The sequence below is a fragment of the Macaca mulatta genome, chromosome 2 (genome assembly GCF_049350105.2).
Source record: "Macaca mulatta isolate MMU2019108-1 chromosome 2, T2T-MMU8v2.0, whole genome shotgun sequence".
NCBI lineage: Eukaryota > Metazoa > Chordata > Mammalia > Primates > Cercopithecidae > Macaca > Macaca mulatta.
In genome coordinates, this window is record NC_133407.1 from 170,404,258 (window position 1) to 170,430,437 (window position 26,180).

Consider the following 26,180-nt stretch of genomic DNA (forward strand, 5'->3'; position numbering starts at 1 on the left):
CCGCACAACCTTCTGCAGGCATTTGGGTTTGTGTTCTTTGTGTCCTGAACCATTTTAAACTCTTATATTGAGTTATTTTGCTAGTGAACTAACTCATTGAAAAATAGTTTACTTTAAAAATCTAGTATTTAATTGAATATAGAAGCTTCTTTGTTAACAATGCCCTCCTCTTTCTGTAGATGAAGATGAGGAGAGTGAGGAATCAAGTGAAGAAGAATCTAGCTTGGAGAGTGATGAGGATGAGTCTGAATCCGAAGATGAGGTTTTTGATGATTCTATTTGCCCAACAAGTAAGTTAGATAAAACCATGTGTTCTCTGTGAAGTGTGAATATTGATTGGCAATACTGAGAAGCCCTTTTTTGGTATCTCTGTTCTCTGATAATGAAAAAACGAGGATAGTTAGAAATGTATGAATAGAGTCTAATGAATACCCTTTTTAAAGTATAAGAATATTTATTTATTTATTTATTTATTTAAGACAGAGTTTAGCTCTGTTGCCCAGGCTGGAGTGCAGTGGTGCGATCTCGACTCACTGCAACCTCCACCTCCCAGGTTCAAGCTATTCTCCTGCCTCAGCCTCCCGAGTAGTTGGGACTACAGATGCCCGCCACCACGCTCGCCTAATTTTTTGTATTTTTTTTAGTAGAGATGGGTTTTCGCCATGTTAGCCAGGATGATCTCGATTTCTTGACCTCATGATCCACCCGCCTAAGTCTCCCAAAGTACTGGGATTACAGGCATGAGCCACCGCGCCCAGCTGGGATATTTATTTCTTAATTCAACAATATTCAACTTCTACTATGTGCCAGGCACTTATCTGATGCTAGGGATACATCGAAGTATAAAACAAACTCCTCCATCCTCATGGAGCTTATAGTCTGGTGGAGAAAGACAATAAATATAATAAGTCAATTAAACGGAATCTCAGAGGATGGTACATGCTATGGGAAAAGAAATGAAGGGAGTGCAGGAGTGAGGGTGGAGAGGATCGTTGCTATTTCCAATAGTATGGTCAGGGAAAACGTTAATGAATACTTTTGGGGGCTCTCTGGGTGATTTATTATCTGTTCTCTTAGGCAGCCATTTATGAGTGACAAATAATATGCAGACTATTGACAGTTGATTCAGAATTATAAATTGTGTAGCAAGTTTAATTTTATAGAGAAATGCCAGGCTGTAATTTACATATATATTTTAGAGTAATCTCGTTTTTTGACAAACCTATTCAAATCTTTGTGTTGCAAATCTGTTTTGTAAGGGCGCTTTGACTAGTCTCCTGGAAATGCTTGGCAATTTACATTCACTGTTTTCACTGGTGAAACCCATCTGGAGCAGCCAGACCAGTTTCCTACAGTTTCAATAGATGAACGGTTCAGTAGAGAAAAAAGACGTTTTGGGATCTGTAATTTGTTTTTCTAGACATTTCAAATGAAGTTTTAATTAAATTTTAAAAGTTTAATTTCAGATAAAGTTTTGATCTTGTTTTACTTTTGAATACAGTAGTCTTTAAAAATCATAATATTTACAAGCGAAATAGAGCATACAAACCTTCTAATGCCGACTCATTACTTTTCAGCAGGATAATTAAATGCCTTGAGCAATGACTCAGAGTTAGTGTGGCGATAGCACTAGGGCTAGGTCTAAACTTCCTGAATTCCATTTTAGTATTCCATTTCTACATTCTCTATGACTTGGTAGACAAAGGTGGCTCTTAGTGTGATACTGTGGAAAGAATAGAGAGATAATGCACTTGAATCCCATTCTGTTATGTACCAGTTATGTCACCTCTCTGAGACTTAAGGTATTCACCTATGTATGGGAACAATAGTTTCTGCCTTGCAGGATCTATGAGCCTTGAGTGAGATAATGTACATAGAGGGCTTAGCACAAAGCCTGCTTCAGAGTACTGCTCACAACATCAACACTATTATTATTATTATGGTTATTAACACTACTAATAATTTCAACCTGGAACAATTAAGCCGTAAGTGTCTTAAAAGCCGGCTAGAGCGGATCCATAAATAAACATTGTTGATTCTGCATCTCCAAAGCTCACAGTTTTAGTACTACCGCACTCCATAACAAATGAGGCTGGCTTTTATTTTAATTCTCTTGGCAGATTGTGATGTGGCTCTTTTTGAGCTCACCCTTCAACTTCGAGAGAAAAGGCTGGACATTGAGGAGGCTTTAGTTGAAGAAAAGAAAGTTGTTGATAACCTCAAAAAGGAATATGATACATTGTCAAAAAAAGTATGGCGATCTGTCTACTTATTTATCCTCTCAAAATGCTACACATCCTCCTAGCTACAATATTGCCTTTTCATAGTAATGACAGTATTAGGATTTCTCAGAAAAGAAACATTTCAAATGTTAAGGCCAGGTTTTTTTCTCCCTAAATTGTGGTGGGGGACATTGCTTTTTTGATAATTGGACTTACTTTATCTCAGTCATTGGTCTCCAGACTTTTCTGATGAGTTTACTCTATAAGTGAAAAAAATGAAAATGGAGCCCCTCCCCATACAATAAATGTATATGTATTTATAAATTGTATTTATGAACTATTATATATTTTGTACAGTAGGAAACATCCACAAAAAAACAGAAATTAAATAGAAGGAGATAAAAATAAATAGAAATAGAAATTCTGACATTTTCAATTTATACCCCAATAGATGATTTTTTTTAATCATCTGGGGTGCATGCATCCCATGTTGGAGACCACCAAGCTAAACGTCTGGTATAATATTGATCAATTTCTGCCTTAATCTGCTCACTTTCCCTCTTAGGTACTCTTGTCTAGAGCAACATCACTTAACTTCATTCATGTTCAGAAATATTTTTGATGTATTATTTCTCCTCTCGTGAATAGGAAAGGATTTGGAATACTTTCACGTTTTCTAGGACGTGGAGAATGTGCTTTAGAATACTATAGTTAGCAGTTTCATTGCTTTAAAGCAATGAAATTTGTTGAAGTCATTATGACCAAAAAGACTCCCACCATTCTGTCAAAGACATTCCATGGTGATGGGCTGCTTTTCATGCACAAAATAAAAGGGAGATGAGGACATGTTTTCTGGGCACTTATTCACAAAATTTTATAACTCTGGAGTCATAGAAATGATTGAAAGGGTGACGTGGATCATAACTTGGCAGAAAGAAAATAATATGCATTCCTGAGTTGCAAACTGGGATCATGCACTTAATCACAGTCCAACGAAGCAGATTCTGCTCATACTTTATTTCCTCCCAGGATGTCTTCATTCACCATCTTAAAGTGTATGTTCATTGAGTCTTGTCACCATTTCATGATATGGGGCTTTCCACAGGTGAAAATTGTGGCAACTAATCTGAATGCAGCGGAGGAGGCCCTGGAGGCTTATCAGCGAGAGAAGCAGCAGCGACTGAATGAACTGCTGGTTGTGATTCCACTCAAGCTCCACCAGGTGATGCATCTGGGGAGGCTGCTCCATCCTGTGTGAGAAGCGTCATCACACCGAAGCTTTTCAGAGAAAGATTCGTGGTTCACTAATGGGAAGAATTGTGGTTCTTTGTTGAGAATTCCACCTGTAGAATGATACCTACACTTGTCTTATCCACTGTCAGATTGCTATAAAAGAGTAACATCAAAACATGCATATTTCCCTATTGCCCATTAGCATTTTGGAAATCAGTCATTTCAAGTCTAGAGAAGCAAGGAGCCTATGATTTAAGAATGGAATGGCTCAGAGGGTGAAATCTTGGCTCTTATACCCATATCACTTGTCACACCATCTTGATCTATACATGGACTAATCATGCTAAAATGACCTTTGCTTAGTCTCTACTCATTGGTGAGGGAGGTCAAGACAAAAGGAAAATATTTTCTCTTTTTTACTTTTCTTGTTCATTTCTATTTGAATTGCAACTTATATTAAATTGCAGGAATACATATCATTAAGAGAAAAGGCTCATTGTATTGTGTTTTGTCAGGTTAAGAGAAAAAGCTGTATTTTAGGAAAACAACAACAACAACAAGATCAGCCTTATGTGTGTTTTGTGTAACCTGACCCAAACTGGATGAGCTCAATGTAGTGGTTTGCCTAGTATGCCAGCCCTGAAATGTTTGTCACATCATTATGCAGTAGATAATAGGCATGATCTGTGTGGAAGGATTTGCTATCCCCACAGAGATGTGATGTGGCTTTCTACCTGACAGCATCTTTCTGTGTTTGCCTGGCCAGTGTTACTCGGTGAGGAAGATGGAGAAGCCCAAAGGCAAGGAGCTAAACAAGGGGCAGAGAAGGAAGTGCGCCTCTTATGCTTTTTGTTGCCATATACAGAATCTGTGTTTTTATCTATTTGCTTTTGATTTGTTTTATGCTTGTAGATAGAGTATGTGGTATTTGGAGAAATACCTAGCGATCTTTCTGGTACTTTGGTCTTCTCTAACCACGCCTTGAGACGGCTGCAAGAACGAATCCGTGAGCTCCAGGAGGAAAATTCCAAGCAGCAAAAACTCAACAAAGAATGGAGAGAGAGACGTAAACAGCTCATCCGAGAAAAGAGAGAAATGACAAAAACCATACATAGTGAGTATCGAAGCCCATGGCCTTGCTAGTAAGGTTTATTGGTAAGAAAGGGAATTATCCAGGCGACTGTCTCCAACAGTGAAAACAGTCATTGCAGACTCAGAACCACTGAGAAGGGAAACAAGAACACCATGGCCTCTCACTACTCACCGTTTCTCCTGATGGCATGAAAAGTTCGCTTTTGTATTTTAAAGGGAGAAATCTTTTGTCATAGAATCATCTTCTCTTTGTGTATGATTAAAATGTAGAATAATACAATAGTAACCCAAGTGCAAGGCTACCCAGCTTAAGAAAGAGAACGCTGAGATACAATTGAAACCCCATCTCTTTCTAATGCGATTCTGCTGCTCCTTCCTCGGGGTTCACCACTAGGTATGCACACACACATATGGATGTGTCCACACACAATATGGAGACCTAACTTGCATATTTTTAATTGTGATGATATTTATATCATTTTGTGGTTCACTTTATTGAACCAATTTTTGAGTTATCCATAAACTACAGATAGTTTATTCACTTTACTACTACAATATTCCATTGTATGAATATTAAAGATTTTATTTAGCCTTCTATTGATGGATATTTAAGATATTTCTTAGTTTTCATTATTACAGACACTATTACAGTAAACCTTTTTGTACACATCTCCCTGTGCACATGTGTGAGAAGGTGAAGCCTAGTACTGGATCTGTGGTTTACAGAGGGATATGTACATTTTCAGCTCTCCTGGGTATTGCCAAGCTGCACCTAAAGTGGTTGAACAAATTTATCCTCCCCCGGCAGTGTGTGAGAGTTACTCAGGCTCCGTATTGTCAGCAACACTTGATATTATCAGACTTTAATATTTTTGCCAGCCTGTGAGATGTTAAATTATATTTTATTGTGGTTTTTATACACATTTTTTGATTGCTGATGAAGTTAAACATCTTTACATACATTTGTTTGCCAGTTATTTATTTTCTTTTCTGTAACTTGCCTGTCCCATCCTTTGCCCATTTTTGATTTCTACTTTTTGTTTTTAAATTGATTTTAGGGAGTTCTTAATATGTTCTTTTTGTCCGTGTAACGCACTGCAAATCTCTTCTAGTTTGTAACTTGTCTTGTCTCTTTTTTTTTTTTTTGAGACAGAGTCTCACTCTATTGCCCAGGCTGGAGTCTCACCTCTCTCGCGGTGGTGCAATCTTGGCTCACTGCAACCTCTGTCTCCTGGGCTCAAGAAATTCTCCGGCCTCAGCCTCCGAGTAGCTAGGATTACAGGTGCATGCCACGACGCCCGGCTAATTTTTGTATTTTTTAGTAGAGACGGGGTTTCTCCTTGGTGGCCAGGCTGGTCTCGAACTCCTGACCTCAGGTGATCTGCCTGCCTTGGCCTCCCAGAGTGCTAGAATTACAGGCGTGAGCCACACCATGCCACCATGCCCGGCTATCTTTCTTTCTTTCTTTTTTTTTTTTTTTTTTCTACTTTGTCTGGTTTGGATACAGATGTTTTAAATCTTAATATAGTAATTTTTATCAATCTACTTATTTGTGGTTTGTGCACTATGTGTATGTATGTGTGTCTTGCTTAAGAAATCCTTTCCTGTTTTGAGATCATAAAGATATTTTTTGGTCCAACGATTCCACTACTGGGCATATATCCAAAGGAAATGAAATTAGTAATCAGTATGTAGAGGAGATATCTGCACTGCTATGTTCACTGCAGTATTATTCACAATTGCCAAGACACAGAATCAACCTAAGTGTCCATAAACAGATGAGTGGATAGAGAAAATGTGGTATATGTACACAACGAAATACTATTCAGCCTTAAAAAAGAAGGAAACCCTATTATGTGCAACAACACGGATAAACTTGGAGGACAATATGTTAAGTGAAATAAGAGGCACAGAAGGAAAATACCACATGACCTCACTTATATGCAGAGTATAAAAAGTTAAACTCATAGAAACAGAATAGAATGATGGTTACCAGGGTCTGTGGTTGTTGGCTGGGGTACCGTTTGGGGAGATGTTGGTCACAATAAAAAATTTCACTGAGATTCAAAGAACAATTTCAAGAGATCTATTGTATACTATGATTACTATAGTTAATAACAATGTGTTATATTATTGAAAATTGCTAAGAGTAAATTTTAAGTGTTCTCACAACAAGAAAAAGAAAGTATGTGAGGCAATGCATAAGTTAATTAGCTCAATCTAGCTATTACATAATGTATATGTATTTCAAAACAGCATGTTGCACATGATAATATATACAATTTTTGTCAATTTAAAAAGATAATTTTCAGTAGTTTCCTAATTAGTAGTGCCCTTTGCATTTGGGTTTTTAATCCACTTAAAATTGAGGTATAGAGTATAAGATGTATAATGTAAAGATAATTATCTTTTAAACTACTTTAGCAATTCTTGATATGTGGAACATACATATAAGCAGTGGAGAATGACAACAGAATGAACCCACCAACCCAACTTATTGACAATAATATTACCAACACTGTAACATCTACCTGTGTGTGTTCTTTCCATCCCATTCTCTGTCTCCCCATATTCAGAGATAACCACTATTCCCAATTTTGTGTTTAACATTCCCTTTCATTAAAAAATAGTTATAGCATATTTACATGTATTTCTAAATAATATATTGCTTTAGAACTTTGTAGAAATACTATATCATATGTAGCTTTTTGAAACATACTGTTTCATTTAATATATTCCTAAGAGTAGATGTGGTATAGCATATAGCTGTTGTCTTCATTGTTGTAAAATATATCATATGATTCTACTAAAATTATTCATTCTTCTGCTGACATTTAAATTGCTTTATGTTTTTTTGCTTTGACGATTCTGCTATGAAAATTCTTGTACATGGGGTATGTTTACAAGCGTTTCTAAAAGTATAAGGGTTTCATACCTAAAAGTAGAACAGGGTGGTAGGGCATAGAAGTGTTTAACTTTAAAAAATAATGTCACATTCTCTTCCAAAATGATTATATCAATTTACACTCCAATCAGTGGTACTTAAGAGTCCCCTTTGAGTTACATACATCATTGAAAATACATAATCTTATTAGACTTTGAATTTTTGCCAAACTGGAAAGTATAAAGTGGTGACTCATGGTCTTAATTTCATTTTCCTAACCACTAATAAGGTTAAGCACATTTTGTACATCTTTGGGCCTTTAATGTTTTCTATTCTATAAAATGTCTGTTTGTATATTTTGTTCATTTTTCTCTTGATTTGTTTGCCTTTTAAAAAATTGATATGTAGGAGTTAATTTTTTTGATCCTAGTCCTTTGTTGGTTATGGGTTTTTCAAATATCTTCCTTTGGTTTTTTGTTTTCACTTTTGTGGAGGCTTTTTAAAGATAATTAAAAATTTGTTTTCAACTTTTATTTTTGGTGGGTACATAGTAGGTATATATATAAGATATATGGGATATTTTTATATAGAGATACAATGTCTAATAATCACATCAGGGTAAATGAGGTATCATCACCTCAAGCATTTATCCTTTGTGTTACAAACAATCCAATGATACTCTTTTCGTTATTTTAAAATGTACAATTAAGTTATTATTGACTATAGTAACCCTGCTGGGCCATCAAATACCAGAGTTTGTTTATTCTATCCAACTATTTTTGTACCCATTAACCATTCCCACATCCCCACCCCCACTCTCCTTCCCAGACTCTAGTAACTGTCATTCTACTCTATCTCCGTGAGTTCAGTTGTTTTAATTTTTAGCTCTCATGAATAAGGGAGAGCATGCAAGTTTGTCTTTATGTTCCTGGCTTATTTCACTTAATGTAATGACTTCAGTTCCATACATGTTCTTGCAAATGACAAGATCTTTCTCTCATTGAGACAGGGTCTCACTCTGTCTCCCAGGCTGGAGTGCAGTAGCGCAATCCTGACTCACTGCAGCCTTGACCTCTTGGGCTCAGGTGATCCTTCTGCCTCAACCTCCTGGGTAGCTGGGACTACAGGCATACACCACCATGCCTGGGTAATTTTTTGCATGTTTTTGTAGAGATGGGATCTTGCTATGTTGCCCAGGCTGGTCTCCAACTCCTGGGCTCAAGCAATCGCCTGCCTCAGCCTCAGAAAGCCTAGACTTACAGGTGTGAGTCACTGTGCCCAGCTGAATCTTATTTTTTAATGGCTGAATAGTACTCCATTGTCTACATGTACCACATTTTCTTTATCCATTGTCTGTTGGGGGACAGTTAAGTTGCTTCCAAATCTTGGCTATTAGGAATAGTGTTGCAATAAATATGGGAGTGTAGGTTTATCTTCAATATACTGATTTCCTTTCTTTTGGGTATTTATCTAGCAGTGGGATTGCGGGATCATATGATAGCTCTGTCTTTAGTGTTTTGAGGAATCTCCAAGCTGCTCTCCAAGTGGCTGTACTGATTTACATTCCCACCAACAGTATGAGGGTTTTGTTTTCTCTATATCCTCATCAGCATTTGTTACTGCCTGTCTTTTGGGTAAAAGCCATTTTAACAGGGGTGAGATGATATCTCATTGTAGTTTTTATTTGCATTTCTCTGATGATCAGTAATGTTGAGCACATTTTCATGTACCTGTTTGCCATTTGTATGTCATCTTTTAAGAACTATCTCTTCAGATCTTTTGCCCATTTAAAAATTGGGTTAGTATATATTTTTCTATAGAGTTGTTCAGGCTCCTTATATATTCTGGTTATTAAGCCCTTGTCAGATAGATAGTTTGCAAATATTTTCTCCAATTCTGTGAGTTGCCTTTTTACTTTGTTGATTGTTTTATGGTGGCTTTTGATGAACCATAACTATGTGATTTTAATTGATCAACCTTTTATTTTAGGGTTAATAATTTCTAAGTTTGTTTTTTAAATTGCAGTAAAATAATAAAGCATAATATTTATGATTTTAACCATTTGTAAGTGCACAGTTCAATGGCACTAAGTACATTCATACGATTGTTCTACCATCACCACCATCCCTCTCCAGAACACTGTTCATCTTCCTGAACTCCATATCCACTAAACAGTAACTCCCATTTTCCTCTCCCACCGCTCCAGGAAACTGCCACTCTACTTTCTGTCTCTATGAACTCGAGTACTCGAAGTACTTCATAATGAGGAGAATAATACAGTCTTTGTCTTTTTGTGACTGGCTTATTCTATTTAGATAATGTCTTTCAGGTTCATCCATGTTGTAGCGTGTGTCAGAATTTTCTTCCTTTTTAAGGCAAATAATATTCCATTATATGTACATGCCACATTTTGTTTACCCATTTATTTGTCAATGGGCAGCTGGATTGCTTCCTACTTTTTGGCTATTGTGAATAGTACTGTGATGAACATGAGTGTACAAATATCTATTTATGTCTCTGCTTCCATTTCTTCTGGATATGTGCCCAGAAGTGGGATATAGGGCTGGACCATATGGCTTAGAAGTGATGAATAACACTGCAGTTAGCTTGTTGCCTTTCTCCATCCCTAGATCTAATGGGGAAGAAGAAGAGAGCCTAGAACATGAGGGTGAGAAGGAGAAAGTTCTATCCATTCTAGGGAGAACACAGCCCATGGCCGTGGGGAATGTGGGTAGTAAGTGTTCCAGCAGACTTTATGTCCCTAGTGAGCATTACCTGGCCTCGTCAGCTCAGGAGAAGGACATTGGGCTGGCTCCACAATGGAGCTGGCAAGGATCAGAGTACATGTTCTGGTATGTGAGGCTGCTGTGCGAGAGGGCAACCCCTTGCATGGGGGTGGAGCTAAGGGGAAATCAAAGCTCTTACTGAGGAGGCCAGGCAGGCAGCCACAGGCCAGCACACGTGCCCATCATCCATTCATCATTTCATTTGTATCACTGATTATCATGGCCACCACATTATACATGTCCGTGGGGTAACACGTAGGATAGAAAGTGAGTAGCCTCTCCTGGATTGCGCATAATGGCAGCCATGCCAATTGTACTATTCTAATTGAAACGTAAATTGTAACAGTTATGCCCAAATACTAATTTCTGCACTATAAAATAATTGAATCATCTCACTACATATTAAGGCCCTCAGACTTTGCTCAGGGGAGAGTCTGGACATTGAGGAAGTCCTGTTGGAAGATCATGTTTTCCTGGAGAGGTGTTCTAGTGTTCTCACATTGGGGAAAGAAAAAAAACCAAAGTAAAAGATACTGCATGTTAGATATGACATGTTAGATAATTGCTAAGAAGAAAAATTAAACATGGATTGAGACAAAGAGTGCTGAGGTCGGCAGGGGCCGGGACAGGCTCCATGGAAAGGCAGCACGCCTGATCAAACGCGGTTCTCCCTGGCGAGAGGGTAAGAGCCTGCCCTTAGACACAGCTCCAGTGTCAGCTTGCTTTTAGAAAATGGGCTGGGAGGAGCAAGCCATATGGGTCTCTGGGGAAGAGCAGTTCAGATTGGAGGAAAGGAGGCTGGGGCGAGCCTGGCATGTTTGAGAAGCACAGAGGAGGCCAGTGTGTCTAAAGCAGGGTGGTAAGGAGGAGAGGCATGGGAAAGCAGGGGGAAGAGAAAGCAGGCTAGGCAGGCTGACCATACAGGGCCTCCTGAATTCCCAAAGGGACTGTCGTTATTTACTTGGAGTAAGATGGAGACTTCTCTGAAGTGCCTGCTCTGTTCTTAATACTAGATGCTGTAAAATGCCATATTTGAAAAAGTTGACAAGCTCATAATCTAGTCGGTGCCTGTTAAGAGTCTGAGGAGGGGCAGATCAGTCTGTGAGCCACTTGGGAACATTGAGTCAGTTTTATACAGGATTCAGAAGGTGAAAAGACAATACTGAATGGGCATTTTAAATGAGGAAAGCAGCAGGCAAAAAATCACAGAAGAAAAATCACTGATGACATAAAATCTTTCACCGTGTTGCAAAAGCAGGTCCTTAGAACTTTATTGTTTCTGGTGTTCATTTATAACAATGGGAGCCACTGAACAACCTGAGCCAGTGACTGTCTTCTTTTAGAAATGGAGGAAACCGTCCGTCAGCTCATGATCAGCAAGTTCGGCCGTGTGGTAAACCTGGAAGCCCTTCAGACGCTTTCTGTTAATACAACACTTGAAGAACTGAAGATCAGAAAACTTCGAAAGGAGCTAGCGAATGCGAAGGAGATGAAGATGTGGGAGGTAAGGAGGAGAAGGCAGGTGATCTTTGGTTGAATCTAGTTGGAGGCAAGAAATCCCAGGGAGCAGGAAGTGGTACCGTGAAGCATCTATGTAGCTGGAGCCAGTCTGCGAGCCCCCTTTGGCTGCCCCAGGATCTTGGGCCTGTCTCGGCTTCCTTACTGTTCACTTAGTTAGAGGGACTTGTTTATCTTGGAGTGAGAGCACCAGCACTAGGTTTTGGGGTCCAGGGTGCATATAAATATGACGTGAAATGGATGAAAGATTATGGAGAGGTCCCATTTTGAGACTTACATTAATGTATAAATGTTCTGCAGGCAAAAATTATATTTAAAAATGCTCAGCATCACTAATCATCAGAGAAGTGCAAATTAAAACCACAATGAGAAAATGAAATATCATCTCACAGCATTCGTGTAAAGAAAATGTGCTGTGTATGTGTGTATGTATGTATATGTATATAGAATACCATGGATTACTATGAAGCCATAAAAATATGAAATCATGTCCTTTGCAACAACACAGATGGAGCTGGAGGCCATTATCCTACATGAAATAACTCAGAAACAGAAAATCAAATACTGCATATTCTCACTTATAAGTGGGAGCTAAACAATGGGTACATGTGCACCTAAAGATGAAAATAATAAACACTGGGGACTCCAGCATCCAGGGGAGGATGGTGGGGTGAGGGTTGAAAAATTACCTACTAGGTACAACATTTGCTATCTGGGTAATGGGTCCACTAGAAACCCAAACCTCACTATTACACAATATACCTAAGTAACAAACTTGTACATGTATGCCTGAACCTAAATTTTTTTAAAAAGTATAACTACTCTGACAGTTTTAGAAATGGAGCAGCTCTCCTCTCAGGCTAGAATTGTATTACTGTATGGCTTTTGCATGCTGTGCCAATTTGGAAATGATGAAACACCTTTAAGTAATAAATTTGGTAACAAGTCATAGACTGGCTGACAGAGTCTTAGAGGATGTCAATGCCTACATATTGTTCCCTGAGCCATGAGATGAGCCATGCCCTTGTTCCAGCCTGATTCGGTGGTAGGAGCTTTCACAAAGATTTTATAAGTCCACAAAATCATGATGACTTCTCCAGCTTCCTGTCTTATCTCATTAGCAGATGGGGTAGGAGGAGAGCTTCCTAGTGCTGTGTTGTCTAACGGTTCCATCTCAACTTTTCTAATCCAACATGTACCACTGTACTTTAAAGAAGCAAATAGTGTTCATGTCAGTGGGACTGGTCCCTATTAAGGGAATGTTGGCAATAATATATGCAATCTAAAATAATTTGTTGGAAGCCTGGGCAATATAGTGAGACACTGTCTCTACAAAAAATAAAAAAAATTAGCTGGGTGTGGTGTTGCACACCAGTAGTCCCAGCTATTTGAGAGGCTTAGGCAGAGGATCACTTGAGCCCAGAAGTTTGAGATTGCAGTGAGCAACTAATGGAGCAATAAGAAAACAAAAGAAAGCCATTATACATATGTGTGGCCATTGAAACCATCTACCTTAAGGGTCCAGGGCCAAGACTGGGGAACGATGGAGAAAGAGCAATATAGAAAAGTTAGCTGCTTAAATTATCATCCTTCCTTTTAAGTAATGAGTACCAGCAATCAGTATGCATAGTGATTTCATTCCTCAATAATATAATGATGTCCATATCTATCTTATTTCTACCTACTCCTATTCTTGAGCATGCTTACATTTTTATCTTTAATCAAACCAGGCCCAATGCAATTGTTTCTGTTGCATTTTCTTATTGGCTTCTGATTATATTTTCATATGGGCACATTGTTCCATTTGCCTGATAATTTTGACCAAATCTGGACACTCATTTTTCTTCATTTCTTCTCTTATTCACTACATCTATTTTGCATCTTCCTACCCTGGTAGGAAAAGATTGCTCAAATGCGATGGGAACTGATGTTGAAGACAAAAGAACACACCAGAAAGCTCTATCAGATGAATGATTTGTGTATTGAAAAGAAGAAACTTGATTCTCGGTTGAATACACTACAGAATCAGCAGGTATGTTCTTTTTCTTCAGACCCTTTTTCAGAACTGAGGAAGCTCTGTTAAAGGTAGCTATTCACAAGAATGTTAAGTACTGGCATTTAAACAAACCTTGCTTGATCTTGGACCACTTCCAGACCATCTGCATCCCTCAGGACACTGAGTTGGTGTTAGCCACATTACAGTGGGCCTGAGGGACTAGCTTTATTGAATGCCTCTTGGGTGCCATGAACTCATATACGTACTAATCAATAGAATTGCCTTGGTCCTGGAGACGTGTAAGGTTACTTAGGCATAAATAATGACACCATTATATTCCCTGAATTTGGTGTCAAACATCTATTTCCAATATCTGCTTATTTCATTTGACTTGAAGTGGGCATCTCGAATGGTGAAATCTACCTGGTTATCTTATTAAAATGCTTGTTACTTTGTGTGGGTTTCAACTTGCTATTATGTAATATTTAGCCAGCCTAATGTTATACTTAATACATTGTGTGTGGTGGATAATACTTAATAAATATTTACCCAATCCAAGTCTTGCCCTCTACGAACCTAACACGTGTATAGCATATTCTAAACTCGATGTTATATACTTAACAATATTACCTGCAAAAGGCCAGTTGTTTCTCTTGGTCTTCTTTGCTTTATATTTTCTTTCAGCACCCTGGAAATGGTCTAAGCTAGGTGTTCTAACAGTTTGGTCCTCTGAAGAGGAGCATCAGCATCACCTGGGAACTTGTTTGAAATGCAGGTGCTAAGGCCCCAACCCAGCTGTACTGCTTCAGAAGCCCTAGGAGAGGGGCCCAGCAGTCTGCATGAACCAGCCTTCCCGGAGATTCTGAGGCACACTAGAGTTTAAGAATCATTGGTCTAAACAAAAGTCCCACAGTAAGAAATAATGCTGTTTATTCCATGAAAAGTGAATTAGGAGGATTAGGAAGCCTTATAATTGAAGATTAGATGTGAAAGAAGACTAGAATTTGAATGTTGAGGGGTCTTTTTCCACTGAAGAACTTTTGAGTGAAGGATCAAGGCAGTGTTTGAGAAGGTTAATACCTAACCCAAATCTTCACAGATTGAGCAGTCAGTCAACATGTGTTGAGCTGATGTGCTTTGATCAGTCCAGATACGTTGGAGAGGAAACAGCTTAGAGGCAGGAGATCAGTTGAATGGGAGAGGAAGTTACTAGTATCTGTCTCTTTACACAGTATATCTTTACATGTATGGCCTCTTCACATAGGATATCTCATTTAATCATCAAAACACTACTTTCTAAAGCTCCGAGGAGCTCAGTAACTGCTGAAGCTCTCAGAGCTAATGCATGGTGAAGTTAGTTTTGAAATTCGGGTTTGTCTGCCTCCAATGCTGACTCCATTGCTTCTTACAATGATGTAGGTGTGAATTGGGATATAGCTGGTGACAGCAAAAATGTGTCAAATGTCAAAAGTCATTTCAAAGTAAGAATAGCCAAAATTTGATTGAGTCTGGTGAGGAGAAGGGGGGGAAAGTGAGGTGACTTCAAAATAACCCACTGGAGTGACTCGGCATGAGTTGGTATATGAGGCATGCTTTTAGCTACAAGTAACCAAAAGCCCTACTAAGAGTAGCCTAAACAAATAGGAGTCATTTTTCTCACTTGACAAGAAGTCTAGAGGAAGATGACTACAGGCTTTGGTTTTGTAGGTCATGATGCCAGAGCCCGTATCTCTGTGATTTCCCAAAGTTTCCGTCAAAGTCACACAGCAGCTGCTTCAGCTCCCATGTTTCACATCCATGCACCAGCCTCTTCTGTCCCTTTTATTAAGGAGCAAAAGTTTCAGATTATATCCACTTAGCTCTCTCTAGCTGGAAGAGAAAATGGGTAAGGTTAGTGTTTAGCTTTCATGGCCTCTAGAATAAAAGTGAGCAAGGGAAAAGAGACAGAGGGTGCTGGGTAACCCTTACTTACTATGAAGGTCTGCTATAGTATATAGGAGTAATGGAAAAAGTATGGACTTTTAGCATCAGGCAACCTGATTCTAACCCTGCTTCCAGCTTGACTTGGCCAGTTAATGACTCCCTGAATCTCAGTGTCCTTATCTGTAAAACTGGAATGATACCACCCAGTTCAGAGTCGTTTTGGGGATTAGATAAGAGAGCATATGCAAAGCACTTTGCACAGAGTGGGCATCACACCAGTATTATGTGTTTCCTTTCACAGATGTATTCATGCATTCGAATGCTATTGAGCATCTGCTTATGTAGAAAGCACTAGGGCAGGTATTGGCAGAGTGGTGAGACTTAGTCATATGGGGCCCTGTTTCTAAAAGACAGCATCTAGCAAGAAAGATAGGTATCAAACAAGCACTTTGGTCATGCCATATTAAGTTGCCATTCTTTTAGATTTAAAAAATGGTCAAATATCATAAATATTATATGGTTCAGAATGAACCATATAATATTCTGTAAATTATAGTGATATATATGTATAATGGATGTTTCAATAAAACAGAAAGCAGGAAATCCTAACCTAGTCCATGGGGCAAAGAAGGCCTCCCTGAAAGTGATGTGTGAAACATGAGTAGGATTCAGCGGGACAGGGAAATAACTCAGATGAGGAAACAGAAGATTTCATTCTGGGAACCGAAATACGGGCTGTACAGAAAAAGGAAGACATACTCTGTCTTTTATTATTCCAGTGATGAGCTCTCCAGGTAATGAATGACTGATAGCTAGCTTAAAGTATACTCATCCAAAGAGGATTTGCACTTGAAGAGTTGTTCATTAGTCCAAAGGCACACATTTCTAATGGTGGGATTTTAGCAGAGGAATTGAAGCCTCCTAAGATTAAGGAGCAGTGGCTGTTTATGGTGACTGTCAGGCCAACACTCATCACAGATACACAGTATAAAGGCATGGAGTTTTTCACATGCCAAATGATGCTTCAACAGGGAGCTGTTTTCTTTCAACAGGGCAATGCCTTCCAGAGCCTTCGGGAAGCAGATGTTGTGGCAAGAGAGGAAGTCACTGAATTGATCCAACTCCAGGCGGAAAGGATTTCAGCCTTAAAGGAGGAGATTGCTCTTTTGCGTAGGAAAGGTGGTCTTATCCTCCCCCCCATTCGGTCTCCACAAGAGAAAGAGATGCAGCCCGCGGACCTTTGAGTTTGCTGTTTTCGCAAACCCATGCAAGATTTCTGACATAACTCACCCGAAGTTCTGTCTCCTCGTCACCTCCAACAATCTTATTACTTTAAAGTTAACTTGTTTGAAAGTCTAAAACCAGATCCAGTCACGTAGCTTTAAGAATCTCTCTACAATTTGGTTATCTTAGAACCGAATGCAGCACCCAACCTCTGTTATGAAACTGAATCATTTTAGATATTTTGAACCTACTAGATTGAATATGAAGTCTCAGAAGGCTGTTTCATGATTGCTGTAAATCATCTGTAATATATTTTGTTTTAGGAAAATTCGATTTGGGGGTATGCTGAATTTTTAGCCATTGGCAAGAAAAACTATCATTCAGCAATTCGTGAGAAAACTGTTTTCTTGATCCTTAGAAAATAAACTTAGATGTCATTAAGTGTCCTCTGAAAGGATGCAGGATAAAAAGACATCTTGCCAACCATATCTTAGAGCAGAATTGCAAATTTCAGTTTTGGCATTGTTGACTTCATAAAGCAGTTATTTGAGGGCTCGGGAGTCAGGAAATACAAACAGATATGGCAGAGCAGTTTGCTTTGGGTTGGCAGAAAGCAGGAAAATAACCAGCCTTCTTGGATAGCCCAGTTTTTGTAGACTCCTCAGTTCTGAGTGGAGCAGAGGGGTGTGCTTAATAAAACAGTCAATAAGGAGGCTTTTCTCTAAAGATTTCTGCAACTCCATCAGAATTCTAAGTTTTCCCCATAGTTTCTCATGTCCTCTGCCATTTTCTTCAGGTTTTACTTGGGCCATTTGCTGGTTTTGATATAGACGAGGAGACAATGAAATAGATTTACCTTAGAGATCATCTTTCACAATCACTTTTGATTATGCATAACATTTTAAACTAATTTAAGAGGATCCTTTTGGTTTGGGGGTAAGTGCTCATTGAAGCTCATGGCTGTAACCACTGAAGGATAATCTCACTGACATTTAGAATCCTGTTAGTAACACAGCATAGCTCTTTAGATTAAGACCTTTGTATTAATGAGTGACTCCATTGAGGCTGTTCCAGGATAAGCTGGTCACTGAGAAGGGTGGGTGAAGAAGGGAACATTGCATAAATATAGAAGGGAACTCAGCAATGCCAAGTCTTCCTCACCTGTGTTAACCTGCTAATCTGCCCCCCAAAATTAGATACAGGACTTGCTTTCTTTGTACATCAGAATATTCTTAGAGGTGGCAACTTGGCCTATTTTCTTCCTCAGATTTCTTCATATTCCTATTTAAGAGGTCAGAATACCTTATTGTTTTCACTTGTCACCATTAATTTCTGATGTAGTCACTTCTCTACTGGAGAGCACCCACTTATTTTTAAAAAATCACTTTCTTTGTTGTATATCCTAAACCATGTGTGCCTTTTGAGTATTTTTAAAAATATGCAAGTCATAGCCCTGAATATCTTATTTATTGTGATAAAAAATTACCCCAAACTTAGCTTGAAACAACAAACTTATGATCTGACCCAGGAGTGAGAGGGTTTCTGAGGTCCAGGAATCTGGGGACAGCTTGGCCGGGTGTTCTGGCTCAGGGTCTCTCGTGGAGTTGCAGTCACACTAGGAGCTGGGGCTGCAGCCGTCTGAAGCTTGGCTGGAGCTGGAGGGGCTACTAACAAATTCACTCCCTTGGCCATTAGGCAGGGCTTCAGTTCCTCGCCATGTGGGCCTCTCCATAGGGCTTCTCAGGACATGACTTCTCCCAGAGCGAGTGATCCAAGAGTGAGGGAGAAAGCAAGAGAGAATGACGCACACAAGAGCCACAGTCTTTTACAGCCCAAACCCAGAAGTGACATACCGTCACTATTGTCATATGGGTCACAGGCTGACCCTATGTGATGTGGGAGGGGGCTGAACAGGGTGTAAATGTCAGGTGAGGGTTACGGGGGCCTTTGTAGGGGCTGGCGGCTGCAAGCAGCAGCTACCTAGAGAGAGTGGCTGGTCTCTGAGAAAGGTCTAGAGGCGATACCATCCCCTTGGTAAGAGAATCAGGAGAAGTTATGTTATCTTCCTGGGCCTCATTACCTGACAAATGAAGGATTGGTAGAATGGATTCCTTCCCATTCTGAAATTCTGATTCTGATTGCAGCAAGAGTGAACCTAGAGTCTATGGAAGAGCCACGTCAGGATTTGCTGCGCATTTCAACTGAGAGGAAAACTAATCGGGATAATTATTCCCAAACTGAGCTAGACTAAATCACTAGTTAATTCTGCAATATTCAGGGCTTCATTCCGCATGTTTGCGGAATTGACAAGACAGTTAACACTCAATTACTTTATTTTGAATTGGACAAAATACGTTGATAGCTTTAGGTTCATTTCAACTTGATTCCAGGCTTAGTCTTAAATCTGTAGTTAAGTTAGAGCACCTGAATCTTTGGGAAGTTAAGCTTCAAACCCAAGTAGACCAGCAAGGTGTGGCATGGGTGGGTGGCTGGGAAGCTGTCCTGCTCCTGGCACACTTTCCGGCCTCCTGCTGTGCTCCCAGAGGAGCAGCCTCACCTCTGAGGATGAGGCCAAAAATCAGCCTACACTGAGTTACTTGTGGGTCAATTGTTCATATATCTTGGCTATTCTGAACTCTCATCCATAGTATTGCCGATGATCAATCTCAGCATTAGAAGAAACAGAAACCGCAGAGTCCAGCCCCTCTGTCACAACTTTAGAGTAAAGGAGTTGCTCATGCCTGCCAGCCAGCCTGTCCTACCACAGCGGGCTCCCCACTTAGGGAGGTCTGTGAGCCATGCGCTAAACATTTCTTTAGAGCTAAAACCATTGAGTGCTATGATTCCAGTGCTGTGCAGATGTTTCACATATCACTTCCAAAAAGCTCACCAAAATTCATTTTTCAACTACCTTAGATCAAGGAGAAAAAAACAAAGGAAAAAACGTAAAAAACCAGTGTGGCTAGAAGGTGAGTTACAGCTCAGATTGGGAGGCCTCTGGATAGCAAAGCAATGACTGAGAGCCTTAGCTCTACCCACTCCAGAAGTGAGCTCTGGGCCGTGATGCCAGGTTGTCTGAAATCACAGTATCTTATTTTTTCTCTTCTCTTCCCTGCTCTGCTTCTCATTTCCTATCATTTACCTGTTCCTTACAGTCCTTTTTAAAAAATATTTTTAAAATACTGCTTTCCTGAAAACCACGCTGCATTTCCACAAGAAGTTCTGACGTTGAGCTGTTGATGGAAAAAGGATGCAGAAGTCTGAGGAATAGCAGGTGCTGTACTTACTTTGGCCAGCAGAGGATGCACTTGCCCTAAACAGTCAGAGTGACTCAATGCCCCAGGCTTCCCTAGGACCCCGTTTATCGAATTCTTCGGGTTTAGAAGCCAGGGTCTGGCCCCCACTTAATGAGATTGTCTCAAGTGGCATTTCATCTGTAACTCAATTTTACTGAAATCTAGAAAATACAGCCCCCCCCCCCCACCCTCTCCAGCCCCAAAACTCAAAAGTGTAGTAAGGTTTTCATTTGCAAGCATCAGTCTCCATCTAGTTCCACTTCCACATACTAAAGATTTTAAAATTTCAATTAAAAAAAGAATCTATGGTTGATCCTTTGGTTGGACAACAGTATGTAAATGTTGATTTTAAACTAGTGAGTCAACTACTCTGGCAATGCTGGTGTATCTTTGGAAAGAAGGGAAGTCACCAAGTGAATTTATCACGCACCGTATGTCCATGTGTGGCACAGCACTTAGCTATCGTATTTTGGAGAAAATACTTGGTCTTCAACACACACCTATATAAAAAAGATTAGTTTGATGTCTTCAATACGACCTAAACTTCGTCTCAAGTCCAGCTGGTAAGAGAACTGTGAATCTGTTTTTCCTGGTCTGTTGTACAACGGTTCCCTTGTGGACCAGACAGTAATGTGTTCTGTATGAATCCAAGCACAACTGACACTCACTGTTTTAAAAAACAAAAACGAGAAACCTTTGCTGCCTTTTCCAGATCTCATTTCTGAAGGACCTGAAAATATTGTAAGTGGGTATCTTCTTCAAATACTCAGAGACTGAATTCTAACATCTAAAGAAAATGCTGACTCACACATGACTCAGTTGAAGGTTACAGGGAAGACTAAACATTTATTTAGAAGTTACAGTGTTTGTTTTTACAGAGATATGTTGCCACGGATTATTGATTCTGGAAGGTTTTTTAATGCTCATAGTGCTGTACACATCTTGGTCTGTTCTCATGGGCATCGTAGGAAAATGTTCCAGTAGCACCGGATCCAGCCATCTGTGTGGGTGTCTCCAGGCTGTGATACCGTGACCCTTGCTTTTCAACCTCGTGGTTGTGAGGAACCATGTGCCTGGGATCCTTCCTCTTGCCAGCTTATCTGTGGGCCTCCAGCAGCCTCGTCTGCCACCGCAGAGGCCCCAGGTTAGGAGTCTGTCCCGTGCCAGCCTGTGCGGTGCTTTCCTGGGGGACTCCTGTTAGGTGGCGGCTTCTTTCTTTTCCCTCTCCAACCTCAACAGGTAGGATTCCTTATGTCTCTCCAGAATTATAAAACATATACATTATTTACAAGTGCATAAATATATAAATATGGCTATAATAGAAAAATAAATACCAATTTTCTCTGTCTCTTCTTTAAAAAAAAAAAAATATATATATATATATAGTCTTTCTGGGATATTGGATTCTGCCTAAATTGTGGGAAGTGGTGTTTCAAAAGACACACACACCGGTGGCCCCGGGGAGAGCTGCATTCCAGGTTCCTGTCCTACGTAGGCCCCTGTGGGGTGCTGGGGACACCAGTCTCCTCCACCCACTTGGCAGGAGTCAGGACTGTCCACCTCTTCAACTGGTACAAGGCCCAAGCAGCATGGGGGCCCTGAGGGAAGAAAGAGTAGGAACCATTAAAATCCAGACTGACCGAGGAGCCAACACCCAGTGACACTGGGCCAATCTCTATCTATGGTGGAGGTGGTTACACTGGCTCTGGAAAGGACAGAAGCCACCGAGACAAGGGCACTTCGGTTTCCTCCGAGGTCTCTCATCGAAACAGGGAGGGGCACTTGCACCCATTTCCCACTCATGCTGGGACCGCAGAGACTCCAGCACTGAGCCCACACCACAGGAGCAGATGAAGTCAGTGGAGCCCGTGAAACGCAGAAGGAAGCCCTGCTCTGTGTTTAGGCTGCTAGTCCACCCTTTGCTATGGCTTCTGGTTACAACCATCCCACTCACAATCCAGTCCCCCCGGACTGACACGGTCCAGTTTAAATGATGCTGGGTCGAGCTTTAGGACCCAGCATCTTTTAAATTTAATCTCCTAGAGACAGGGTCCAGGATCTGCCTATACATGGGCATGCACACAGAGAAGCTAAGAAACATTAGTGGATACTTGGTGAGGACACCAAGTATCCACTGATTTCTAAGGAGACTAGCATGGAGGGAGACAATGGGATGGGCTTAGTGCGAATGGCCCCAAACTCCTTGGAGAAAAAGTTCTGTGGAAGTACAAAGAGTTATGATGATGATGTTTATAAGAATTTGGCTCCTTAATGATTGAGGCAACCTTATTCCTTAATTAAGAGACAAGCCTCAACAAAGTAAGGCATTTCAGAATGATTAGAGAATGCCTCTTAGTGTGATGAGCGGCAAATGGTATTTGTGAATGGCCTTGAAATGCACAGACCAAAAAGGGTTTTTTCCTCTGACATGGAGAAATGGCCTTTTTCTCAGAGGCTGAGGACCGCAGCTTATCACGCTGGAGTAGAACCCACCTGGACATCCCACAGACCTACTGGGCCTTCAGCAGTGAAGGAAAGTGGCCAGCCACCCTCGATGCCCCATCCCTCCCACATCAATGCTGTGGCTGGCTCCTTACCAAGCCCCACCTTTGCAGACTGTTACTACTGGCTTGTGGATGCCTACCTCATGTCACCCCCAGCCTGTTCCATTTCCCTGCCCTGCTCCTGCCACCAACCTGAGTGAAATGGAGGATCCCACATTGCTTCTAGGACGGGACTGTCGGGGGCTCTCCTCACCCCTGACTGGCCCACAGCAGCAGGCTGTTCCCGGCGTTGGCAGCAGTCGTGGTGGGGCTGCAGCAGCTGGCGAGTGGAGTCATCGGGCAGGGTGTATAAGAAAGAGCCCTCGTCCGGGCTAGACTCGGGATCCCTGCAGTGCACAAGCCCAGATGGGGAGGTGGGGCCGGGCAGGGTGGGCCTGTCGCCCCACCCCCTGCTGGCTATCTCCCTGTCTGAGGGCATCAGAGCTGGTGAGAGCTCAGATGGGGCAAAGACTGCTTTCCCCTTTGAACATCAAGAGGTACCACACCATCATTTTCACTCATCATTCTAGTCCATTTCCATTTTATTCCATGTGGGAGGATGTGAGGTCAGGTGTCCAGGGGCCCATGGGCAAAGTCAGTTGTGGTGAGTGCTTCTGATCTGCCTAGTGAGGGAGGATTCCGAGATGCCAACCGATGCCCCCAGGCAGAAAAGGCACCGCAATTGCAAATGAAACAACTGCCTATTAGGGCAACGGCTCAGAGGAGCATGATTGTCAGTTCCGGGGACCCCTGAGTACAGCACTACTGCTTGGCTCTCAGTGACTGGCCTTGGATTTGAGGAGCTAAAGGGAAAGTGAGGCTGTGGGGCTTGGGAGTAAAAGGGGAGAAGCCTGGTTACCTGGTGATCTGGTGACTTTGGGGGTCATATCCATTGCCAAGATGGGTCTGCCTCAGCAGGCGGCTGGTGTCATTCTGCTGCTCAAAAGGAAGAGTAATGAGATGGCCACGCCAGGGAGTCCAGGTAACTTTCCAGTGTTCACTGATCAACAGGAGCATCTGCTCCTGACTAAAGAAAGCCTGGCCCAGCAGCCTGGGCTGAGACCCTAGGAGGGAGGAGGTCCCCCAAGGCAGCCCAGTCGCTCCCTCCTGGGTGTCCCATACCTGCCATCCACACCCAAGAGTGCACTACCTGCTGAAGCTCGCCTGGGCAGTGCTGCTGCGGCTTCATGCCCGGGTAGCCCACTGCAGCCGCGGGGCAGCCCCTATTCACGTGGATCCCATTAGCACAGGCCCGTCCACTGATGCCACTGAGGTAGCGCTGTCCGCTGGTCTGGTGGCCTGGGAGTCCTCCCAATGGCACCATAGTATACGGGCAGGAGGAAGGTGGAAGGGCACTTCGAGGAAAACCCAGGTCTGTTGTATGTTCTAGAAGGATAGAAAAACAAAGGTGTGCTTAGGCCAAGGGAGCCTGGGACGGGTTGGAAAAGCCGTCAGGAGCTCCTGGCCACAGAGGGTCGAAGGATGTAGGCAGAGGGTTGACGGTGCCCAGGAGATGGAGAACATTTTCTCTTAGAGTCTCCTTCGTGTGCCCACTTCTACCCGACACCTAGACTCTTCTGCCGGGAGAAGGGTGGGGAGATACAGGGTCCAGGGCTTGGGGGCAGGAAGTGGCGAGTGAAAAGCAGCAGCAATGTTTAGAGGAGGCAGGCTGACCAGATGTCCTGCCATCTGAAGCAGAAATTAGTGACTGAAAGATTGCAGGATAGAGGGGAAAGCTGAAGGCAGCTCCGCACGCAGCGAACAGGCAGGATGGACTCTAAGCAGGAACATGCGGTGAGAGGAGCAGCTTCGGACACTTAAGAAGATAGCACTGCATAGGTCCCGAGCTCCAAAGGTGCACAGAAGACAGCCCAACTTTCCCTCCTTCCTCCTCCCCAAGCCGAGGTCTGTTAGCTGGGGGGAGGGGTCCAGTCGTCAGGTGTTCTTTGACCTCAGAGACCTTCGGAGGACTCGGGCTTGAGCTTTCTGTGGACGCAGACCTAGGCACAGGCCTCTGTAGTGGAGCCCCCATTTCCCGCCCAGGCTCCTCCCACTGAAAGCGTCACTCACTCACTTTGCTTAGACCAGGCCCTCCACAAGCAGAAGGGGATGAAGGTGACGATGATGAGAACGATGGAGCCCAGGACGACCCCGACAATCAGATAGGGCAGGTCACTGGAGCGAGCCACCATGGCCCCAGTGCCCACCGGCCGCTCTATGGTTTCAGGAGGGGGCGGCTGTGGTGGTGCCAGAGTTGGGGGTGGCAGTCGACCAGGCTGGCCAGAAGACTTCCGAGCTGTATTGTGGACAAAACTCACTTCAGCATATGTTTCCTTGATATTTCCTTCACAACAAATAGAAAAAAAAAACCACCCCCATTCCATGGGTGTGGGAAGTGGGGTCAAACTCACTAGATTGGGCCTCAAAATCTCTTATTTGAATGGCGTCCACACTCAGCATGAAATTGGCATCTAATGTGAAATCTGGTGGTGTGGCGGAGACCTGACCCTTACATTTCAAAGCAGAGCCTGAGATGCCTGTGAGCCATGCACCAGAGCTGGACCAGGTACTTCCAGCAGAAGTGGTGTAGTGCTTTTGGGAAGAGCTGGTGAACTTTTGGAAGAAAATATTTAAAATGCAGGAAGCCAGAACAAGAATTGGGAATGGAAGAATTTACCTACACCCAAGAGTGTGCAACCTGCTGGTGGACTGAGACACGAAGTACTATGTATTAGCATGGATCACAGCAGGGGAACGCGTGTTCCGGGACTCACGAGGACACATGGTACATGTGAGATGCCAATTCAGAGGTGGAGTCGAGGCCATCAGCTCCTCACTTGAGCTTTGCTGAGTATTAGGAGGTGCCGCTGACCCTGCTGGCCCTAGTGGCCGTCTTCTCCCCTGGCTTTCGGACTCTGTCCCCTGACGTTCCCCACCTCTCTGCTGCTCTGTACGCCTCTCCTTCCCTCTCTGTGCCGTCTGCCTCCGCAGACACTGGGAGGCCTTCCTGGTTCCCCTCTGTCTGTACTCTCTGTATATTCTCACCTAGTCCCATGACTTCCACCTATATCCTAAAGACCCCCAAACGAATCTCCCCACCCAGACCCCCTGCCTGGGGCAGGAGTCCTGCTTCTTATCAGACACTTCATTTCAAAGTCTCCAAAGAGCCAAAGACTCGGTAAGCCTCCAAGTGGTTTTACCTTGTTCCTTTCTCATGAAATCTGTTTCTCTTCTTGCTGTTGCCATTTCAATAAGTTTCAGTACTTCCAGCTGGAAACTCCTTTCACTGTCTCCCAGCCCTAGTGCGCAAGCAGTCCCTGGTCCCACGGACACCTCCTTAGCAAAGAGACTCAAACCCGTCCCTTCTCTTTACCTTTACTTTAGAGCCCCAGTTCTCAACCCTCAGCCCATTCCCTGCAGTCACCAGTGACCCATCTCAGCAGACAAATCCACTGACAGTCCT

General features: G+C 42.2%; 2 protein-coding genes across 27 annotated transcripts in view; one reads left to right on the forward strand and one right to left on the reverse strand.

Annotated features, from left to right (window-relative positions):
- The window catches only part of CFAP44 (cilia and flagella associated protein 44), a 145,324-nt gene extending 127,733 nt beyond the window's left edge, over window positions 1-17,591 (forward strand). For 4 of the 5 annotated variants that reach the window (XM_015129870.3, XM_015129871.3, XM_028844619.2 and 1 more), the window contains 7 exons: window positions 180-290; window positions 2,121-2,251; window positions 3,328-3,444; window positions 4,368-4,569; window positions 11,561-11,721; window positions 13,633-13,767; window positions 16,707-17,591. In XM_015129870.3, the coding sequence (XP_014985356.2) occupies window positions 180-290; window positions 2,121-2,251; window positions 3,328-3,444; window positions 4,368-4,569; window positions 11,561-11,721; window positions 13,633-13,767; window positions 16,707-16,898 (1,049 nt within the window). In that variant the 3' untranslated portion in view covers window positions 16,899-17,591. The remainder of the gene's footprint in view (window positions 1-179; window positions 291-2,120; window positions 2,252-3,327; window positions 3,445-4,367; window positions 4,570-11,560; window positions 11,722-13,632; window positions 13,768-16,706) is intronic. The other variant, XR_013414403.1, reaches the window with a different exon arrangement.
- Window positions 17,592-21,000: 3,409 nt separating this feature from the next.
- BOC (BOC cell adhesion associated, oncogene regulated) overlaps window positions 21,001-26,180 on the reverse strand; it is a 76,227-nt gene continuing 71,047 nt past the window's right edge. For 18 of the 22 annotated variants that reach the window (XM_077993937.1, XM_077993928.1, XM_015129877.3 and 15 more), the window contains 5 exons: window positions 24,792-25,013; window positions 23,868-24,103; window positions 23,577-23,653; window positions 22,871-23,064; window positions 21,001-21,772 (listed from right to left, as the gene is read on the reverse strand). In XM_077993937.1, the coding sequence (XP_077850063.1) occupies window positions 21,585-21,772; window positions 22,871-23,064; window positions 23,577-23,653; window positions 23,868-24,103; window positions 24,792-25,013 (917 nt within the window). In that variant the 3' untranslated portion in view covers window positions 21,001-21,584. The remainder of the gene's footprint in view (window positions 21,773-22,870; window positions 23,065-23,576; window positions 23,654-23,867; window positions 24,104-24,791; window positions 25,014-26,180) is intronic. The other 4 variants (XM_077993936.1, XM_077993935.1, XM_077993934.1 and 1 more) reach the window with 1 other exon arrangement.